Genomic DNA, 16,936 nt, shown 5'->3' with positions numbered 1-16,936 from the left:
ATTTCCAACAAGGCACTTGACAAGGCTAATGTTTGCAAAGGCCAGATCATATTGTTTACGCCCTACACCTAAGTCAATAGCCATTGACTTGAGTAGCATGAGAAATTGGAAGTCGAATTTCATGTTCGGCTTCATCAGTGCTTGGAACGAAGTTTGGAGGCGGAATCGGTGTCGCCTTTCAGGGTAATCCAGAATGTATTTCCCTATAGCTTGTTCCAATTGGCTACACAATTTAAACATCAGTTCAGACAGAACACTATTATATATTCGTGTATTATATCCCGACCAGTCTCGAAACCTTCACTATTCAGTTTGAATTATCTGCACAAATTAACATAACTTATTTTGTTCCAATTCATCACGCTCGTATAAAATGGAGATTACTAGAAAGAAATATAGGAGCCGTACGTTCAGATTATCCTTCAGAAATACTTTTATCAATGAAAGTTGATACAGTAAAAACTTCTGGAGAAATTTTCACTCAAATCGAGCTTGACCGGACTTAAATTAATATGCAACGTGGTGTGATTCGTGTATAATTGAAGAAAGTGACCAACAAACTCGAGTTAAATAAGAATTTTCCAGATGTTGCAAAATAGTAATAATTAACAAACAGAAGACAAATATGTGATAATGAAAATGGTCTTTTTGCTCCATAAGAAAGCAAATTAAACAACATGATTGAATCTTTCACAAGACAAGACAGAGCAAAACCTATCAATTAGTAAAATAAGAACTGAGTGTTCTATTTCCGGGGGCGGGTTTCCTCGGGATTTGCAGCACCGACCGAGACCTTAGCCACATCGACGGCACTGGCCTCCGGCTTTTTCTTGGCGTACAACGTAAAGTACCACATGGTGCCCACAAGGGCAACCCCGACAAGGGTCACAGTATACGGGCCATAGGGCAGGCTCCGCCTCTGGTGGAGGATGCCGCCGGGGTTGTGGCCCGGCGGCCGCTTGGAGGCCTCCACACCAGCCCATTTCACCTCCTCCGGGCTCATCTTATGCGTGTCAGCGTTCTTCCTCCACTCTTCTTTTCCTGCCATTCTTAGAAAATTTACAACCTTTTGTTAAAGAACCGCCAACGATTCACCCAACAACTGTGTGGTTTTGTGTGTGCGAAGGAAGGAGGAGAAGTAGACGAAGAAAGAGAGAACACTGGAGAATTGGAGGTTTTGCAACGTCGATAAGCGTGGGGGTGCATGGAACTCACACGTGTCATTTGTCTACATACGTGTTGGGTGTTGGCAAGCCAAGTGTTGATCAATTGCTCCTCTTCTTAATTTATTTATTCATAACAATTTAAAATGTGGGGATGAAGAAATAAAGTGAAATTAAATTGGTACTATTGCGACGGCACATCTTAAAAGAAAAATTATCATTGATTATGAATTAAAAAATACAGTAAATAATTATTATTAATTATAATTAAATAAAATTAATATAGAATCTTAGATTATTCATCATAAAATTAATTTACTATAATTTTTAATTATAATAAATATTTTAACTACATTTACAAAAACTATTGTCAATAAACATCACGGTAACTATTGTTAATAATTATTTACTGTAATTATTTATTTTTAATTATTACAATTAATCATAATTAGATATTAAATTTATTTTAGCGACATTTACTGTCAATTAAGGGGCTAGTGTATGCATGTATGTATCTATATGTATGTACACAAAAATAAATAGTTGATGTATGTAAATTAAAAAAAAATATCAATACAAGTATTATACAGTATTTGAATTTCTTCTTAGTTACAGTTGAATGGAAGTTTTTGAATAAAGAATTCAAATAAGAGATTTTAATTGATTTTCAACGAATAGAATTTGAAATTCATAGTATCTTATGAAATATAATTAAAGTCGAATTCAAAAAATTTGAAATCTTTTCTGATATTAGAGCTTCCAAAATACAATATGATAAGTATTGATGTAATATTACTGTGAGTCCATTTCTCACATATCCCATAGTTACTATAAAATATCAGCAATTTCAATGACCACATTTAAGAAAACATTGTACAAGATTTTATAAAAATATTACAATTCTTAATTCCTATACAAGATTTTATGATTATTGAAATTAGAGATTTAATTTAAAGATAAGAGGTATTAAATTTTGTTATTGTGTCTAAAAACTTCAAAAATCCCTTTCCCTTCCAAACGTTAATACACTTTACCGTTGCTGGAACACATAATAATACAACTCCTTTTCACGCTGTCCCACAGAATCTCTGTTCCTTAAACCCACCCTTCAACGGCTAGTTTTCTCCCACCACCTCACTCCTCCCCCTATATATGCCGGCGCAACCCTTTGCTTCAGTCATCTCTCTCTCTCTCTCTCTCTCAAAGCCTTTTTCTCTCGGTAGAAGGCTGCTTTTAGAACATTTCTTGAGCACCAGTAGTGTACTAACTGTGCAAAAATGGCTGGATTTTCAAGAACTGAAGCTTATTCAGTACTTGTACTCATTTGCCTGTTCTTGAGCTTCTCGGAAGCCAGGGATCATCTGGTCGGCGGCAAATCCGACGCCTGGAGGATTCCTTCTTCAGAATCCGATTCTCTCAACCACTGGGCTCAGAAATCTCGATTCCTCGTTGGAGATTCTTTAGGTATTGACATACATCTAACTTTGATCTTGATTCATATAAACGACAGTGTTATGGAGAAATCTGAATCTCTTTTGTTCTTTTTTATTTGACTTGCAGTGTGGGAATACGATGCCTCAAAGGATTCAGTGCTGCAAGTGACGAAGAGAGATTACGTGACCTGCAACACATCAAGTCCGATCGAAACCTACACCGGCGGCAGCACCAAGGTGAAGCTGGAGCATTCCGGGCCGTACTATTTCATTAGTGGGGCAGAAGGCCACTGCAAGAAGGGTCAGAAGTTGATTGTGGTGGTAATGTCGGAGAAGCACCGCCACTTTATAGGAGTTTCTCCAGCGCCTTCCCCAGTGGAGATTGAAGGTCCAGCAATTGCACCGGCGCCCACCAGCGCTGCCAGGAGACTCACTGGCGGATTTTTCATGATGACACTAGGGGTGGTGTTGGTCGTAATGTGAGGACTCGCTGGAGTATCAGTTCATTCTTTGGGGACCAGGGAGGATGATTAATCTGTTTTATGTAATTGAGGTTACATGTATTCTTGATTATTAATTTTATTCATTTTATGAGCCTTAAGAATTACAATTCCTCTCAAATTTGTTCAAAAACTTCACAAGTGACTGAATCATTTCGATAATTCCTCACCGAATTTTGCACTTGGAATCCATATAGTCTCAAAACGAAGCAAACAATGTGGTATGTAAGTACCACTGCCAGAAATCAAAGTACAGTACCACTTAGATATTTAGATTACAAATCAAAATCTAACAAGGCTTAGCAACTGAATACATTTAAAACCCAGAAAAACAGAGAAAGCAAGCAAACATACAGAAAGGTCATTGGAGTTGTTTAAGTTCTTCAATAAATGAAAGACTATGAGACTGCATTAGTTGAATATTAAAATTATGCAGAAGAGAACAAAAATTTCATACGACATTCTGGGTATGATGAATATAATTCAACACTGATCAATTCATACAACACTATATATATAATTATAGTTCAAACTCTACTAAGTTCCGACTGCAGGTCATAACAGTTCAGGAGTTTGAAAACATTTAGACCTGGTTTAGTTTCCGAATGGCAAAAAAAAGCAAACATTTCACCACAATATAACCATAATAGTACTCGACCTGGATGGTAGCAAGCTCACAAATTAGAAACAACAGATAAGAAAAGCAGCATATATCAAAAGAATCCAAGATTTGGTCATAGCTTAATCAATATCTTTATCGTCACTACTAGTAAGCTTACTCAAAATTGACTATTCTAGCACAAAATTGGGGCCTAATACCATTCACTGGAGTAGAGAAAGGAAGCCACAACATTCCAATCAGATAAACAGCCGACCGCGCCTTGAGATCTAGCAACACACTGACCCAAATCCAGCAAGCAAAACCTGCATAAACAGCAAAACGAGTAAAATGTCCAAGTTCAAGATATACCAATATATCACATAGTGGCTTAGGAAATATTGGGTACCTTTATGGAAAAAGAGGGTAATGAATGAATCATCACCAAGTAAAATATTGTAATAGGGACAGTTAGATGTGGTAGTTTTCAATACTCTATATACCGAAAAAGAAGTATCAGTACCACATTTTAGCACATTTGCTTGCATTTATCTTGCAGATAACCTTATAGAGCATCGTCTTGGTCACACTAAATATCTCAACCTCAACCTCGAAATATTGAATGATCTGAACTTTCCTAATCTAGTAAAGAGATTTAGATACATGGAACACATGAAAATGAAGCTTGGTTTTCTAGTCACGTATAAATAGCAGAAAATAACAACTCAATTTAAATATCGGTATTATTCTTTTACAGATGCATGTGGTTTTATAGAGTTTGATCTCGTACACATCAAAATCTTCGGTTACTATCAAATAGTTTCTAACTAAACCCTGATGCTTGTCATTGATACAGAATATAAACAGAATTGTGTACAGTTTCTCTCTTCATGAGCAAATTTAGGTAATATCAATAGACTAGCAGGCAGACAGATATCCAAATCTGGCTGTATAATTAAGAAATGAGAAGACCACCTATATTTTCACACAAACTAAGTTAGCTTCAATTTATGACCAGATGCATGAATGATTCACGACTTAATCGACGGAACATTTTGCAGCCAGCCATTACTGATACGGCAGCAAGCTTTGCAGTTGCAGGTATATTCAAAATGAAATCAGCACCGAATGAGAGGGGTTGAATTGTCTGAAATTCTTAACTAATAGTTCGCTAATGATGAGCTTGTCAACAGGCCTCCTAAATGAGTTGAAGCCAAGATTCAGACGAGATTTGTGCCAATTAGTTTACAAATATGAAGTGCCTATATACAGGGTTTAACTTGGCCAACCACACCCAATACCATACTCCTCCCACGTAACCCCTTCACCAAGTTTAGCCCATCCAAAGTGCATACCAAGTCGGCAAGTACCGCCTTTTTGTCATTCCCAGAACACAGTTTGGGCATATAGCAGGCTCTACCAGTAATGAACACAATTTTCCTCCTTTAGAGATGATTACGGTTATGCTGGAAACTAAATGATACTCATATCCAACCCAGGCTGTAGGTCTTCGCTACCAAATTAACAGCTATTATTGCACGCATTGCTTATTCCAATATATAAAACACCAAAACAAGTATTTCCTGAGGAGCGAGAGTGTCCTCAATTTTTAAACTCCGATCATGAAAAGACTGATACTGAACCGGCTAGAATTAGAGAAAGAGGCTTCCATGGTGCTTCTCAAACTCGGAAAAGATTCTCATGTGGAGATCCAAAACTTATAGCATATAATGAAAATTTTGTAAATTGTAACTGCCTTGGGAGCAGTTTAGAATTACTACTCAACTGTATGAACAGATGTATAATTAGGCTCATAACATACTGATCGTTAGTTCACCCAGTAAAATTCAAGTTCAAGACCACAAGCACAGATTAAAGCGGATATGGTGTTTTAAAGAGAATGCCATATACACTACATGTGCACAAACAAACTCGCAACTTGATTGGTTAAGATCTTATCAATGGCTAATTTAATACACAGATCCTCTTAGAAGCTATCTAATATGGCATTCAGATATAAAACCAATATTTATCCACTTAGCTCAGATACAAAGTAGCAGCTGAATGAAAATATCACACAATCTATTATCCTAAAAGAAAATGACAATGGTGGCAGAGCAATTTTTCAATACTTAATCGATGATATGGCATAAGAAACGTCTACCAGACATTTAGGTGCAAGAACATAACAAAAGAACAGAAGAGTAAAACTAAAGTCTACCAGAGGATCAGTCCAGAATTATGACATCGTCATCTGAATCCTCAGGTTGTAAAGGTCCTTTAACACCATTTTTATTATCTCCAAGTAGCTCACGAGCTGCTTTCTCAAGAAACTCCTGAGCAGCAGCACGAACAGATTGCTTCTCAGATGACTGGTACTTTCTCTTCTTTTGGAGACTTCTGTCCGAGTACTTACTTCTTGAGCTCTCTCCTCGACTAATTTCCCGCATGCTTTTCTTCTGCTCTGGAAAACCAGGTAAGTATTCAAAAGTCAACTAAGTTGAAAGGTCACTCTTTGCAGAAGTAAACAAGTCCATACCAGCGGAAAGATCAGGCAGGGAATGCTCAATGAAACGGGCTGCTGCCTGGGGATTAATGGTGGCTGACGGTCGAAGTGGTGCTACAAACATAACAAGCAATGTTCGAAAGAAGCAGTTAGCACCACATGACCAGTAGAAAGCATCAATCAAACGAGACAAATATATCATCCATCGAATTTCCGAATTTAAAGTCTTAAACACCAAGAGACCTTGATAATAATTATTGTGCAGAATATAGTACATTTTATTCTTTTATTCTTCTACAAATATGACCACAGATATATGGCTTCCAAGAGAAACAGACCACATAATACACAAAAGTAAAAGAAATTAGAGACATCAAGCAAATGATAGAAGCAATTTCCAAAACCATTCCTAAAAATATAGTTCCATATAATGCAAAAACTATTAGAAAGTTCACTGAAAAGCCTAAACAATATCTTGTTTACAGGACTATGAAATAACCCCATAACAAAGAGAGTGTTTAAAATACATCAAACTATTTCTTCATTGAAAAGGAGGTCAGACTTACCTTTGTGCAAGTCCATGGATCGCTGCAATTTCTCTTGGTACAACTCCAACCTCTCCTGAACCAAGAAACACATCAATTTCAAATCTGACTATTGGCTAAGCCTCTAAGACCACCACAGACACAAGTTCAACAACTATGAATCTCAAATACATTTAGATAACCAAGCAAGACCCCCCCAATCATATATAAAAATTTGACACTTATTAATGGATTACAATTTTTTTTTTAGGAAAAAAACATACATATAGAAGGTTATATTAAAAGGGCACACAATCAAGAAGAAGAAGAACAAGAAAAGAGAATAAAAGAAAATCATACAAATAAAATCAGGGGCTGATATGTTACTTTCAAATTCTGAACCCATATACAAAAATAATACAATTAAAAAAATGGCAACGGTGAGAGAGACTTACAAGCTCCTTTTTGATCGGATGATCATCTGGGTCTATACCTTTGCATCTTAGCCTCACTACAAAAGCAAAACAAGCACAAAACATTCCAGAAAGAAAAACCAGAAATTGACTTCAACATCAAGAATTTCACTATTATAAACAAATAAGAGAAAATGTTTGGATCTTTATTCTTTAGTGAATGCTGCATGTTTAATCTATGAACAGAAAACATACATAGACATCAAGAACATACACAAACATATACATACAAGCGAAGAGAGTGGTTGTGGCTTTGGCAACCAAGAAGAGGGCTTGAGCCCTTTCAAGAGGCTCCATTCTTGAAAGGGTTTCAGTAGTACAGTAAGACAAAAACTCTTCCAAATTGGCTTTCACTTCATCCATGTTGCCCGATGTTCTTCTGACCGCCTCCATTACTGATTCTGGTATCGCTTTATTGCTACTACCACTTCCGCTGCCAATTTCCATAGTTTTCTTTTCCTTTTTCACCAAATCTTCCTCGATTCAATTCTTTCTCTGTACCTCACCGTGAGTCTGAAGGGGCTCTAATTCAGTAGAATCTTGTTGATGGGTGTATGTACAAATTTAAATTGCGGGTGAGTAGGATACAGTAGGGCTTTTAATGGGGTGGGGGTTTTGGAATTTCGTCAGAAAGCAGCCCAAACTTTGAGGTAATTATGCACGGGCCCCCTAAATACTGAAATATCTTTTTTGACCCCTACATTTCATTGGCTTATTTATTTTACTTTTTTTTAATAATAAAATTTATTATTATATCGTATAATACATTTAAATCCAAATACAAATTCAATAAATCAAAATTTTTAAATCAACTAATATATTTAAAGTAAATAAAAAGACAAAATGCCACTATAAAAAAAACAGGCATATTACACTCACGTTTGTGGAATTATTATTATATTAAAATAAATCACATGTTTGATAGGGTTCAAATCAATAACTTTATAGTTATAGAGCTTTAATTTTGATAATTGAGTTAGATTTTATCGACAATTAGCCATTTTAGAGTCGGACGTTTTGAACCTGAGAGGCATCCTCTCACACATAGCGACTTTGGGAAATACTAGCGGGAATTGGAGAGAGCAAGACCGGACAGAAGCCGAACACCATAGCCACATGCAATTCTATCTACAGTCCACAGCTACTTCATACATACAACTGACTACGCCCTTCTTTTCGTCCTCTTTATGCTTGTAATTTGTAAATATATCTAGATTTTTTTGTAGTACAGTATATAGTCCATCTTTTGCACAAGATAGAGATATATATATTTTTCATTTTCACCTCAAAAATTGATGTTTTATCTGCTAGGCAATTTCACAAACACCAACCAGGGAAACCACCACATCCGTTAACTGCCATTGAATTGCTTGCATACTGTTGCTCCCTATACTTATCCTTTCATTACTTCATGCATGGCTGTGATGATATTGAATTCTTCGAGTATATGCAGCTGTAACCATAGTCATATTTCTTTAACCAATGACAGCAGTAAACCTTGTGTCTCGAGTTACAGTAATGGCTCGGTAAAAAGAAGAAAGCTTGATTCTTTTAGTATTTTGAGATGTGGGTCAGTGATGAAATGGAAGAAAATCAAGAAAAAGCATGTTGTTTTTTGTGGGTTTGTCATGAAAAACTCAGATGGAGCTGTTTTGATGAACGGGGAGATCAAGAAAGACATGTCCTCTGAGGAAATAATTGGACGTCTGAAGTCAGTTCATGATTTGGATCAGGCTTTCTCTTTATTTAAAGCTATAGCAGATCTCCGTCATGTTATGCACACTACGGAAACTTGTAACTATATGCTCGAGCTTCTGAGAGTGCATGGACGGATTGAGGATATGGTTTGGGTGTTTGATATGATGCAAAAACAAATAATTTATAGGAATCAAGATACTTACTTGATTATATTTAGGAGTCTAAGCGTAAGGGGAGGAATCCGACAGTCACCATTTGCACTTGAAAGGATGAGAAAATCTGGGTTTTATTTGAATGCATATTCATATAATGGATTGATACATTTGCTTCTTCAAGCAGGGTTTTGTAGGGAGGCTTTAGTGATCTATAAAAGGATGGTTTCAGAAGAGTTGAAGCCTAGTCTTAAGACCTATTCTGCTCTAATGGTGGCTAGTGGTAGGAGAAGAGATACTGAAACTGTAATGGGCTTGCTAGAAGAGATGGAAAATTTGGGATTGAGGCCAAACGTTTACACCTTCACCATCTGCATCAGAGTGCTTGGCCGAGCAGGAAAGATCGATGAGGCTTACGATATATTAAAGAGGATGGACAGGGAAGGGTGTGCCCCTGATGTAGTTACTTACACTGTTCTCATTGATGCTCTTTGTAATGCCGGGAAACTTGATGTTGCAAAGGAAGTGTTTAAGAAGATGAAATGTAGTAGCCATAAACCTGATTGGGTCACATATATTACTATGTTGGACAAGTTTAGTGACTGTGGAGATTTGGACTCTGTAAGGGAATTTTGGAGCCTAATGGAGGCTGATGGTTATAAAGCAGATGTTGTTACTTTCACCATACTCGTTGACGCTTTATGCAAAGTGGGAAAAGTTAATGACGCATTTATGGTGTTAGGTGAAATGAAGGAGGTAGGCATCTTGCCAAATCTTCATACTTACAATACTTTGATTTGTGGGCTTCTGAGGCTACGGAGATTGGGCGAAGCATTAGAACTATGTGATAACATGGAACTGTGTGGTACTCAGCCAAATGCATATACATACATCCTGTTCATTGACTACTATGGAAAATTAGGAGAAGCTGACAAAGCTGTTGAAACCTTTGAGAAGATGAAAGCACGTGGAATTGCCCCAAATGTTGTTGCCTGCAATGCATCATTGTATAGCCTTGCTGAAGTCGGTAGGCTTAGAGAGGCAAAGAATATCTTTTATGGAATAAAGCAGAGTGGGCTTGTGCCTGATTCTATTACCTATAACATGATGATGAAGTGCTATAGTAATGAAGGGAAAGTTGATGAAGCCATTCAATTACTTACTGAAATGATAGATCATGGCTGTCATCCTGACGTGATTGTTCTAAACTCTTTGATTGACACACTTTACAAGGCTGATCGGTCAAACGAGGCATGGGAAATGTTCTGCAAAATGAAGGTATTGAAACTTGTCCCTACAGTCGTCACTTACAACACATTATTGGCTGGACTGGGAAAGGAGGGCAAAGTTCAAGAGAGCTACAAATTATTTGAGAGCATGGCAGCATATGGTTGCCCACCAAATACAATTACTTTCAATACGCTTCTCGATTGCCTCTGTAAGAATGATGAGGTTGATTTGGCCTTGAAGATGCTTTATGCCATGACAAAAAGGGATTGCTTCCCTGACCTTTTTACATATAACACAGTCATCTATGGATTAGTAAAGGATGCTAGAATTACAGAAGCTTTTTGGCTTTTCCATCAGATGAGAAAAATATTATATCCTGACTGTGTAACTCTGTATACTCTCCTCCCTGGTGTTGTGAAAGCTGGGTCAGTTGAGAATGCTTTTAAAGTTGTTAAGGACTTCATCCACCAGGGTAGAATTTCGGCTGACAGATCTTTTTGGGAAAACCTGATGGCTGGAATTCTGAAGGAAGCAGAGTTAAATCATGCTATTTCTTTTGCAGAAAAAGTAGTTTTGGTTGGTCTTTGCAGAAATGGCTCGATAATGGTCCCTTTGATTAAGATATTGTGCAAGCAAAAGAAACCCCTTGATGCTCACAAATTATTCACAAAATTCACTAAATCTTTTGGGATGCAGCCAACTCCTGAAGCATATTATCATTTGATTGACGGACTTCTTGATGTTCATCTTACTGAACTTGCATGGGGTACTTATGAAGAGATGAAGTGTGCTGGCTGTGCTGCCGATGTCTCAACCTACAATTTGTTGCTTGATGATCTTGCGAAGTCTGGGAAGGTAAATGAACTTTTTGATCTGTACAATGAAATGCTTCATAGAGGATGCCAGCCTGACACGATAACTCGCAACATACTCATTTCTGGTCTTGTAAAGTCTAACAGATTAGAGAAAGCCATAGATCTGTATTATGATCTGATAAGTGGAGGCTTTTTTCCCACCCCTTGTACTTATGGTCCTCTTATAGATGGTCTGTTGAAGTTGAAAAGACTGGATGAGGCAAAGACCTTGTTTGAGGAAATGATAGAATATGGATGCAAACCTAATTGTGCTATCTACAATATTCTAATAAATGGATTTGGAAAGAGTGGCGACGTTGAAACTGCTCGAGAATTGTTCAATAGAATGGTTGAGGAGGGGATTAGACCAGATTTGAAGTCCTACAGCATTCTAGTTGATTGCTTTTGCTTGCTTGGTAGGGTGGATGACGCCATGCACTACTTTGAGGAAATAAAGGCTGCTGGACTCGATCCAGATTTGATTTGTTACAGTATTATCATCAATGGACTTGGCAAAGCAGGAAAAGTCACGGACGCTCTAACTCTTCTTGATGAGATGAGAAGCAGAGGAATGACCCCTGACCTTTACACTTTCAATTCATTAATATTTAATCTTGGAATTGCTGGAATGGTGGAGGAAGCAGGAAATATGTACAAGGAACTCCAGCTTGTGGGTCTTAAACCTGATGTTTTTACATATAATGCTCTAATTAGAGCATATAGCATCTCTGGGAAACCGGATCATGCATATGGAGTGTATGAGGAGATGATGCTCGAGGGTTGCAGTCCTAACACTGGGACCTTTGCTCAGCTTCCAAATTAACGTAGTATCCACAGGATTGATTTCTGACTGATACAAGAGAGATACAGGTAAACATTTCCTTTTAAGCATCCTTTTCCCACTTAATTTTCTCAAAATTAAATCAATTTGTGGAGCATTTGCCGAGTCCCTCACTAAAATTGCTGTAGTTTCTCTTACATGCGGCTTTCAGTTGTGTGCATATGTATGAATACATGGTTGTGTTCATTTACACAAGCATCAGCTGAGCGGAATTCACCCATATGTTTTTGTTCAGGAATTGATTTCTTTCAACAAAAACTTTATGTGCAGGGAGAATTGGCCCTGATTCGGTTCTTAGAGCCATTGATACATTTCATGTCATTTCAAGGTAACACTGGTGCTTGCTATCAACAAAACAAAAAAGAAGGTAGCTACTGGTGCAGAAGTTTCTTTGTAAATATGTAATAAGGTAAATTTTTTGTAGAGTGTTAGCAGTGTCAATACTCCAGACTGCAAAGGTGACTTGTGCTCCTCCGCTCTGTATAGATTCTTACTGTAAAGTATGTATTTCAGATTCCATAGCACTTGCTCATTTCCTGGAGAAGCTGTATTGCTAAGTCTTTCCAACATTGAGAGGTTTATGCTCAACTTCACCAGTGGTGTAGAATTAAGTTGCTATCATCCAATACTTCTCTCGCTGCGCTTCCTGCAAATAATTGCCAATATAAATTACTAATCTACACAAAAACATTCAATCGTGTCTAATATATCCGGAAGTATTGTCTACGAGAACAATGAAATAAGTTACAATATTGTTCAGTTTTATATTATTCCTGGAGCTGGGACTCTAAATAAATCTTAATAGTTCTCTGCTGAAACGATTCTTGAACCTCTACCTATTCAAGTGGTTGAGTTTGAATACAATTCTTAAACATCAAAAGCGATGCATAGCTGATTCTTTCTTTCTTTTCCCTCCCTTCACATTCTTTCGAATAATTAATTAAAGTCAAACACTTTCTTCATCAAACATATGAAAATTATGTAAAAACACTTTCTTGCAAGTTCTACACAAAAAAGCATGTTTCATTCTGAAAATGGAACAGAACATGACAATATCATATGGACATATTTCTACCTTTTATATTTGTTGAAATCATAAGCAAAATAAAATTAAAAAAAGTAAAGATATTTGTAATTCTGAATATGCTGAATTTAGATGTATTTAGAAGAGACGAAGAGAAATCCTAAAACATTTATTGATTTCTTTATTTATTTTGTAAAGTTATAACCAATTGCCTAAGGCCAAAGCAGAGACTTCACTCTCCAGGAATCAGGCTGTGGCTGTGGCTGTGGCCATTTATCTTCTGCCCTTTCTGCACCATCTATGCCATTCCCATGCCCATCACAGCCCGATATTTCTTCCCACATACACTCTTTTTATCTCTTTCCCTCAATCGCTAATGGCCCATCTGGACCAGAATTTATGTTGGAGAAAAACAGCATGAAAACCCAAACCAAATATAAATGGAAACTCTTTTATTATTAGGAAAATTAAGATGGAAATACATATCAAGAGAGGAGGAGATACAAAAGATGTCTTCTTGTGTCCAACCACACACTTCTTCTCTCTCACACACACTTGCCACAAACACCTTCTTGTCTTCCTTATGGGGTTTTATACTTATTTCGGTTTCTCTCGTTGAAAATAGACAAGAAAAGAGAAGAATTTATGTCCGTCCTCCGAATTCTCTGACTCTGTGTGTTGTCTGGATTTCTTCTACTTGTGATATGTGTTAGAGATTAGATCTTTTTTTTTTCGGTTTATTTATCTGGGCTTGTGTTTTCTTGGGACTCTTGGACTTGTGTTTGGTTATATGGATACATTGAGCGAGAAGATGAAGAGGGCTTCGTTTGTTTTGAGTCAATCCCATGCGACTGGTGATGAAGCAAAAGCTAAACTCAAATATCAAACACTTTTGAAAGAATACTTGGAACTCCAAAAGGTTTGTTTTTGTCTTTGTTCATTGTTCTTAAATTTTGTTCTAAGTCTTTGGATTTCGGAAGCGTATTATCTTTCTTGAAAATTTATAACGTGTAGTCTATTGTTTCAATGAAATTACCATGATTTATGAACTCTTTTGGAGTGTGTTTTTACCCTTTTAATTCAGGAGAAGGTTGGTTTACATATCCATATAAATTGTTATATTGGTTGCTATTAAATTAGTTTAAGTCATAAAAATATGATTTTTAGATGAGTTTTTCAGTAACTGTTAAGTTAATTTAAGTTTTAGAAGTATGATTTTTAGATGACTAAAGATAGCTTGGTATGTAATTTCTCAGGAATTTGTTTCAAGGAAGAGGAAACTGCAGGCTGCAAAGCAAAAGAAAGAAACAATTTTAGCTGAAGTCAGGTATGATTTTTCTTGAGCCAATTTGAGAGAATTAGAAAATTATTTCCCTTATGATTTATGAGTCTATTGTAGTAGTTGAAACACCCAAAGTTCAACCCTGTAACCTTTTGAATTACAGATTTTTGAGGCGGAGGCGTAAATGTTTGTTGAAAATCCAATCTTCCAATATAGATGAAGTTCCTCTCCATCTGCCTAATGCAGATGCCGAAAGCAATGGATTACAGGGGAAAGGAACTCACAGTACCTCTGAAGCTTCACCAGAAAAAATTGATCAACATCTGCTTTTGAGTTCAAGTGTGGTAATATAACTAGTTTAAACATTAGATTAAGGACTCATTGTCATTTGCTTGAGTCGGTTAAGTTAACACCCTTTTTGTATTATGCAGAAAATGGAAAAGGGCAAAGTAAATGAGGTGGAGGCAAGATTTACCATAAAGCTAAAGAATCATTTAGTTCATGATAAGGGTATGGGCAAGAGGAAGATCTCTTGGCCCGATCGAGTCACTTTGAAGGTCTAATGCAGTGGCATTGTAAGGAATCACATAAACTGACATAATTTGTAATATATATAGTTGTTTTCTGGTAAATTATTCTTGTCCTGATAACTTCTTATTCTTTCTGAACATTATCGTCTCCAACTGTTGATAACTTGTGGAATCATGACAGCTAGGCTAACGAATATAACTTATGGAAACTGCTAGACACATAATAGAACTATGTTTCTGAACAAAGTATAATTTTCAGTTTCATAATTATGATTCTTATTGTTGTTTTTCAAGTTCTTGACTTGTTCATCTGTATCATAGTTTCTGCATTTGGTTTGTGTGGATTGCGGCTGATATTGAACGAGTGACTGACAACAATTGAAACAGGGGAGTTAGCATAGTAAAAGAGTGGCTAATGAGTAAGTCACTCGGTAATTGAACTTTAGCAGTGGCTTTTAGCAAAGTGGGAGGTAAAGATACAAACAAATTGCTGGGGACTGACACGAATAACACACAAGAGTAGTAGCATTTTCCGGATAACAAATACAAATTGAACAGAAACAGGCATCAGAAAGACAAGGTTGCTGCAGTAGTAAATAAGCTCAAAAGAAAACAATATGCAGAAGGACAAAAGAGAGACTGGATCCGTCTTATTTCATTCTCGAACTAGCTTAGCAGCTATATATCAAGAATCAAGCTAGATCCACTTAGCTTGGCCTCCAGGATTGTTTTCATCTGCTCGGCCATAGCCGGAGTCAGATAGTTTTGCCAGTCTCCAATATCTCCTTTCCTGAAGAGAGAATTGTTCTTGACTGAACCATAGTGAACTCCGTTCTTGTTAATCTCCAAATCTTTGAGCTTCTTGAAGCTGCAAAGCCTCGATATATCTCCAACCAATCCTGCTTTCTCTTCTTCCTCTGTGAAAGGCAGCCCGATAAATTCTGCAATCTTCTTAACTTTCAAGAGGGGATCCCTTTTCATATCCTCATATTTCAGGAACAGAACCCTGTCAGGATTCTCCAAACTCGCATTCCAATAACCAAGCAAGTGATCCCAGAAAGGCCCGAAAGCTTGCACCCCGTCACAAAACATATCAAATGCTTCGTCGAAAGATAGTACTTCACCATAAGGCTTATCAGGCCAGAGACGGTTCTTCAAAAGAAATTGTCGTTCCGAGACGAACTGGTCCAATGGGTTTCTGCAAACGTACAGAATCTTACAGTTGGATTCTATCAGGGAACTGGGGAGAGCCTGGTGAGGGAGGTGAGTTGAGAAAAGACGAGGTTGTGCCACATTTCCAAGATCAGGATTGTCATGCTTGGCATAGTAGAAGCACTCGAGAGAAAACACGAGTCTGTGGGGATTGGTGGCGAGCAAAGGGCTTTGATCAACGGAAAATCGAACCCGGTTCACAATGCTGAAAAGGAGGGCCTTCAGCCATGTGGTTCCTGATTTAGGTACGGACGCTAGTAGAACATCCGTGTCTAAAGCCTTGAAGTTTCTTTGGAAACATAGAAGTGGATGGAGTATGAATCAGAATCCCTGGAATTTGGACATTGGAAGCCCATCCCAGTTGTTTTGTTGGTCCAGAGACTGGAGCAACGACGACTCATCTTCACTACTCAAATTCTCAGTGTTCATTAATTATTACACACCATCAGTTGAAGAGAGAAAGAGAGAAGCAACGCAGCTGATGAAATGCATACTCCAAGTGCTTAAAATGCATTTTCTGAAAATTAGTCGCAAATCCCAGTGATTGCATGAATATAATATTGCCCAGGCTTATCAAGAACCGACGCTAATGATCTTTGAAGTCTCCCGACTGTTTACCTTTTGAATTTTTGTTGCGGAGAAGCTGTTGTAATAATTTTATTTTTAACAATTTATATTTATTATAAATTATGGAAACGAAATTATTGAAGAATCATAGTACACATATTAACAAAAAATCAAATATTTTAATTTATTGGGTTAATTATATTTTGCCATCCAAATTATAATCGTTTATATTTTGACATCTAAACTTTTTTTTGTATCAACTTATCATCTCAACTTTACGAAATTTTACACTATGTCATTTTTAACTATTTTTCCACCAAGTTTTAGTAAAAAAAAAAAAAATATATTG

General features: G+C 37.0%; 5 protein-coding genes and 1 pseudogene across 5 annotated transcripts; 3 read left to right on the top strand and 3 right to left on the bottom strand.

Moving 5' to 3' along the window:
• Positions 1 to 628: 628 nt before the first annotated feature.
• On the bottom strand, positions 629 to 1,164 carry LOC105164866 (uncharacterized). The gene has a single exon (XM_011083671.2). The coding sequence runs from the start codon at positions 1,046 to 1,048 to the stop codon at positions 746 to 748; it is 303 nt and encodes a 100-aa protein (XP_011081973.1). The 5' UTR covers positions 1,049 to 1,164; the 3' UTR covers positions 629 to 745.
• A 1,168-nt stretch (positions 1,165 to 2,332) lies between these two features.
• Positions 2,333 to 3,206, top strand: LOC105164868 (early nodulin-like protein 14). Its single transcript, XM_011083672.3, has 2 exons — positions 2,333 to 2,627; positions 2,724 to 3,206. The coding sequence occupies exons 1-2, from the start codon at positions 2,441 to 2,443 to the stop codon at positions 3,077 to 3,079; spliced, it is 543 nt and encodes a 180-aa protein (XP_011081974.1). The 5' UTR covers positions 2,333 to 2,440; the 3' UTR covers positions 3,080 to 3,206.
• Positions 2,722 to 7,791, bottom strand: LOC105164869 (Sas10/Utp3/C1D family). The gene is made up of 6 exons (XM_011083673.3): positions 7,428 to 7,791; positions 7,180 to 7,235; positions 6,767 to 6,821; positions 6,234 to 6,314; positions 5,916 to 6,158; positions 2,722 to 4,020 (listed from the first exon to the last, which is right to left on the bottom strand). The coding sequence occupies exons 1-5, from the start codon at positions 7,642 to 7,644 to the stop codon at positions 5,923 to 5,925; spliced, it is 645 nt and encodes a 214-aa protein (XP_011081975.1). The 5' UTR covers positions 7,645 to 7,791; the 3' UTR covers positions 2,722 to 4,020; positions 5,916 to 5,922.
• A 390-nt stretch (positions 7,792 to 8,181) lies between these two features.
• Positions 8,182 to 12,593, top strand: PGR3 (proton gradient regulation 3). The gene is made up of 2 exons (XM_011083674.3): positions 8,182 to 12,001; positions 12,243 to 12,593. Exon 1 carries the CDS (start codon positions 8,613 to 8,615, stop codon positions 11,952 to 11,954), a length of 3,342 nt encoding a protein of 1,113 aa, XP_011081976.1. The 5' UTR covers positions 8,182 to 8,612; the 3' UTR covers positions 11,955 to 12,001; positions 12,243 to 12,593.
• Positions 12,594 to 13,197: 604 nt separating this feature from the next.
• LOC105164871 (uncharacterized) lies at positions 13,198 to 14,910 on the top strand. The gene is made up of 4 exons (XM_011083676.3): positions 13,198 to 13,915; positions 14,253 to 14,323; positions 14,442 to 14,622; positions 14,710 to 14,910. The coding sequence occupies exons 1-4, from the start codon at positions 13,787 to 13,789 to the stop codon at positions 14,839 to 14,841; spliced, it is 513 nt and encodes a 170-aa protein (XP_011081978.1). The 5' UTR covers positions 13,198 to 13,786; the 3' UTR covers positions 14,842 to 14,910.
• A 352-nt stretch (positions 14,911 to 15,262) lies between these two features.
• Positions 15,263 to 16,332, bottom strand: LOC110012099 (cytosolic sulfotransferase 15 pseudogene; annotated as a pseudogene).
• Positions 16,333 to 16,936: the final 604 nt, after the last annotated feature.

The sequence above is a fragment of the Sesamum indicum genome, linkage group LG6, assembly GCF_026168435.1.
Source record: "Sesamum indicum cultivar Baizhima isolate 11 linkage group LG6, ASM2616843v1, whole genome shotgun sequence".
In the NCBI taxonomy this organism is placed as follows: Eukaryota; Viridiplantae; Streptophyta; class Magnoliopsida; order Lamiales; family Pedaliaceae; genus Sesamum; species Sesamum indicum.
Note: the sequence above shows the minus strand (reverse complement) of the source record. Positions and strands in the feature narration are given on the sequence as shown.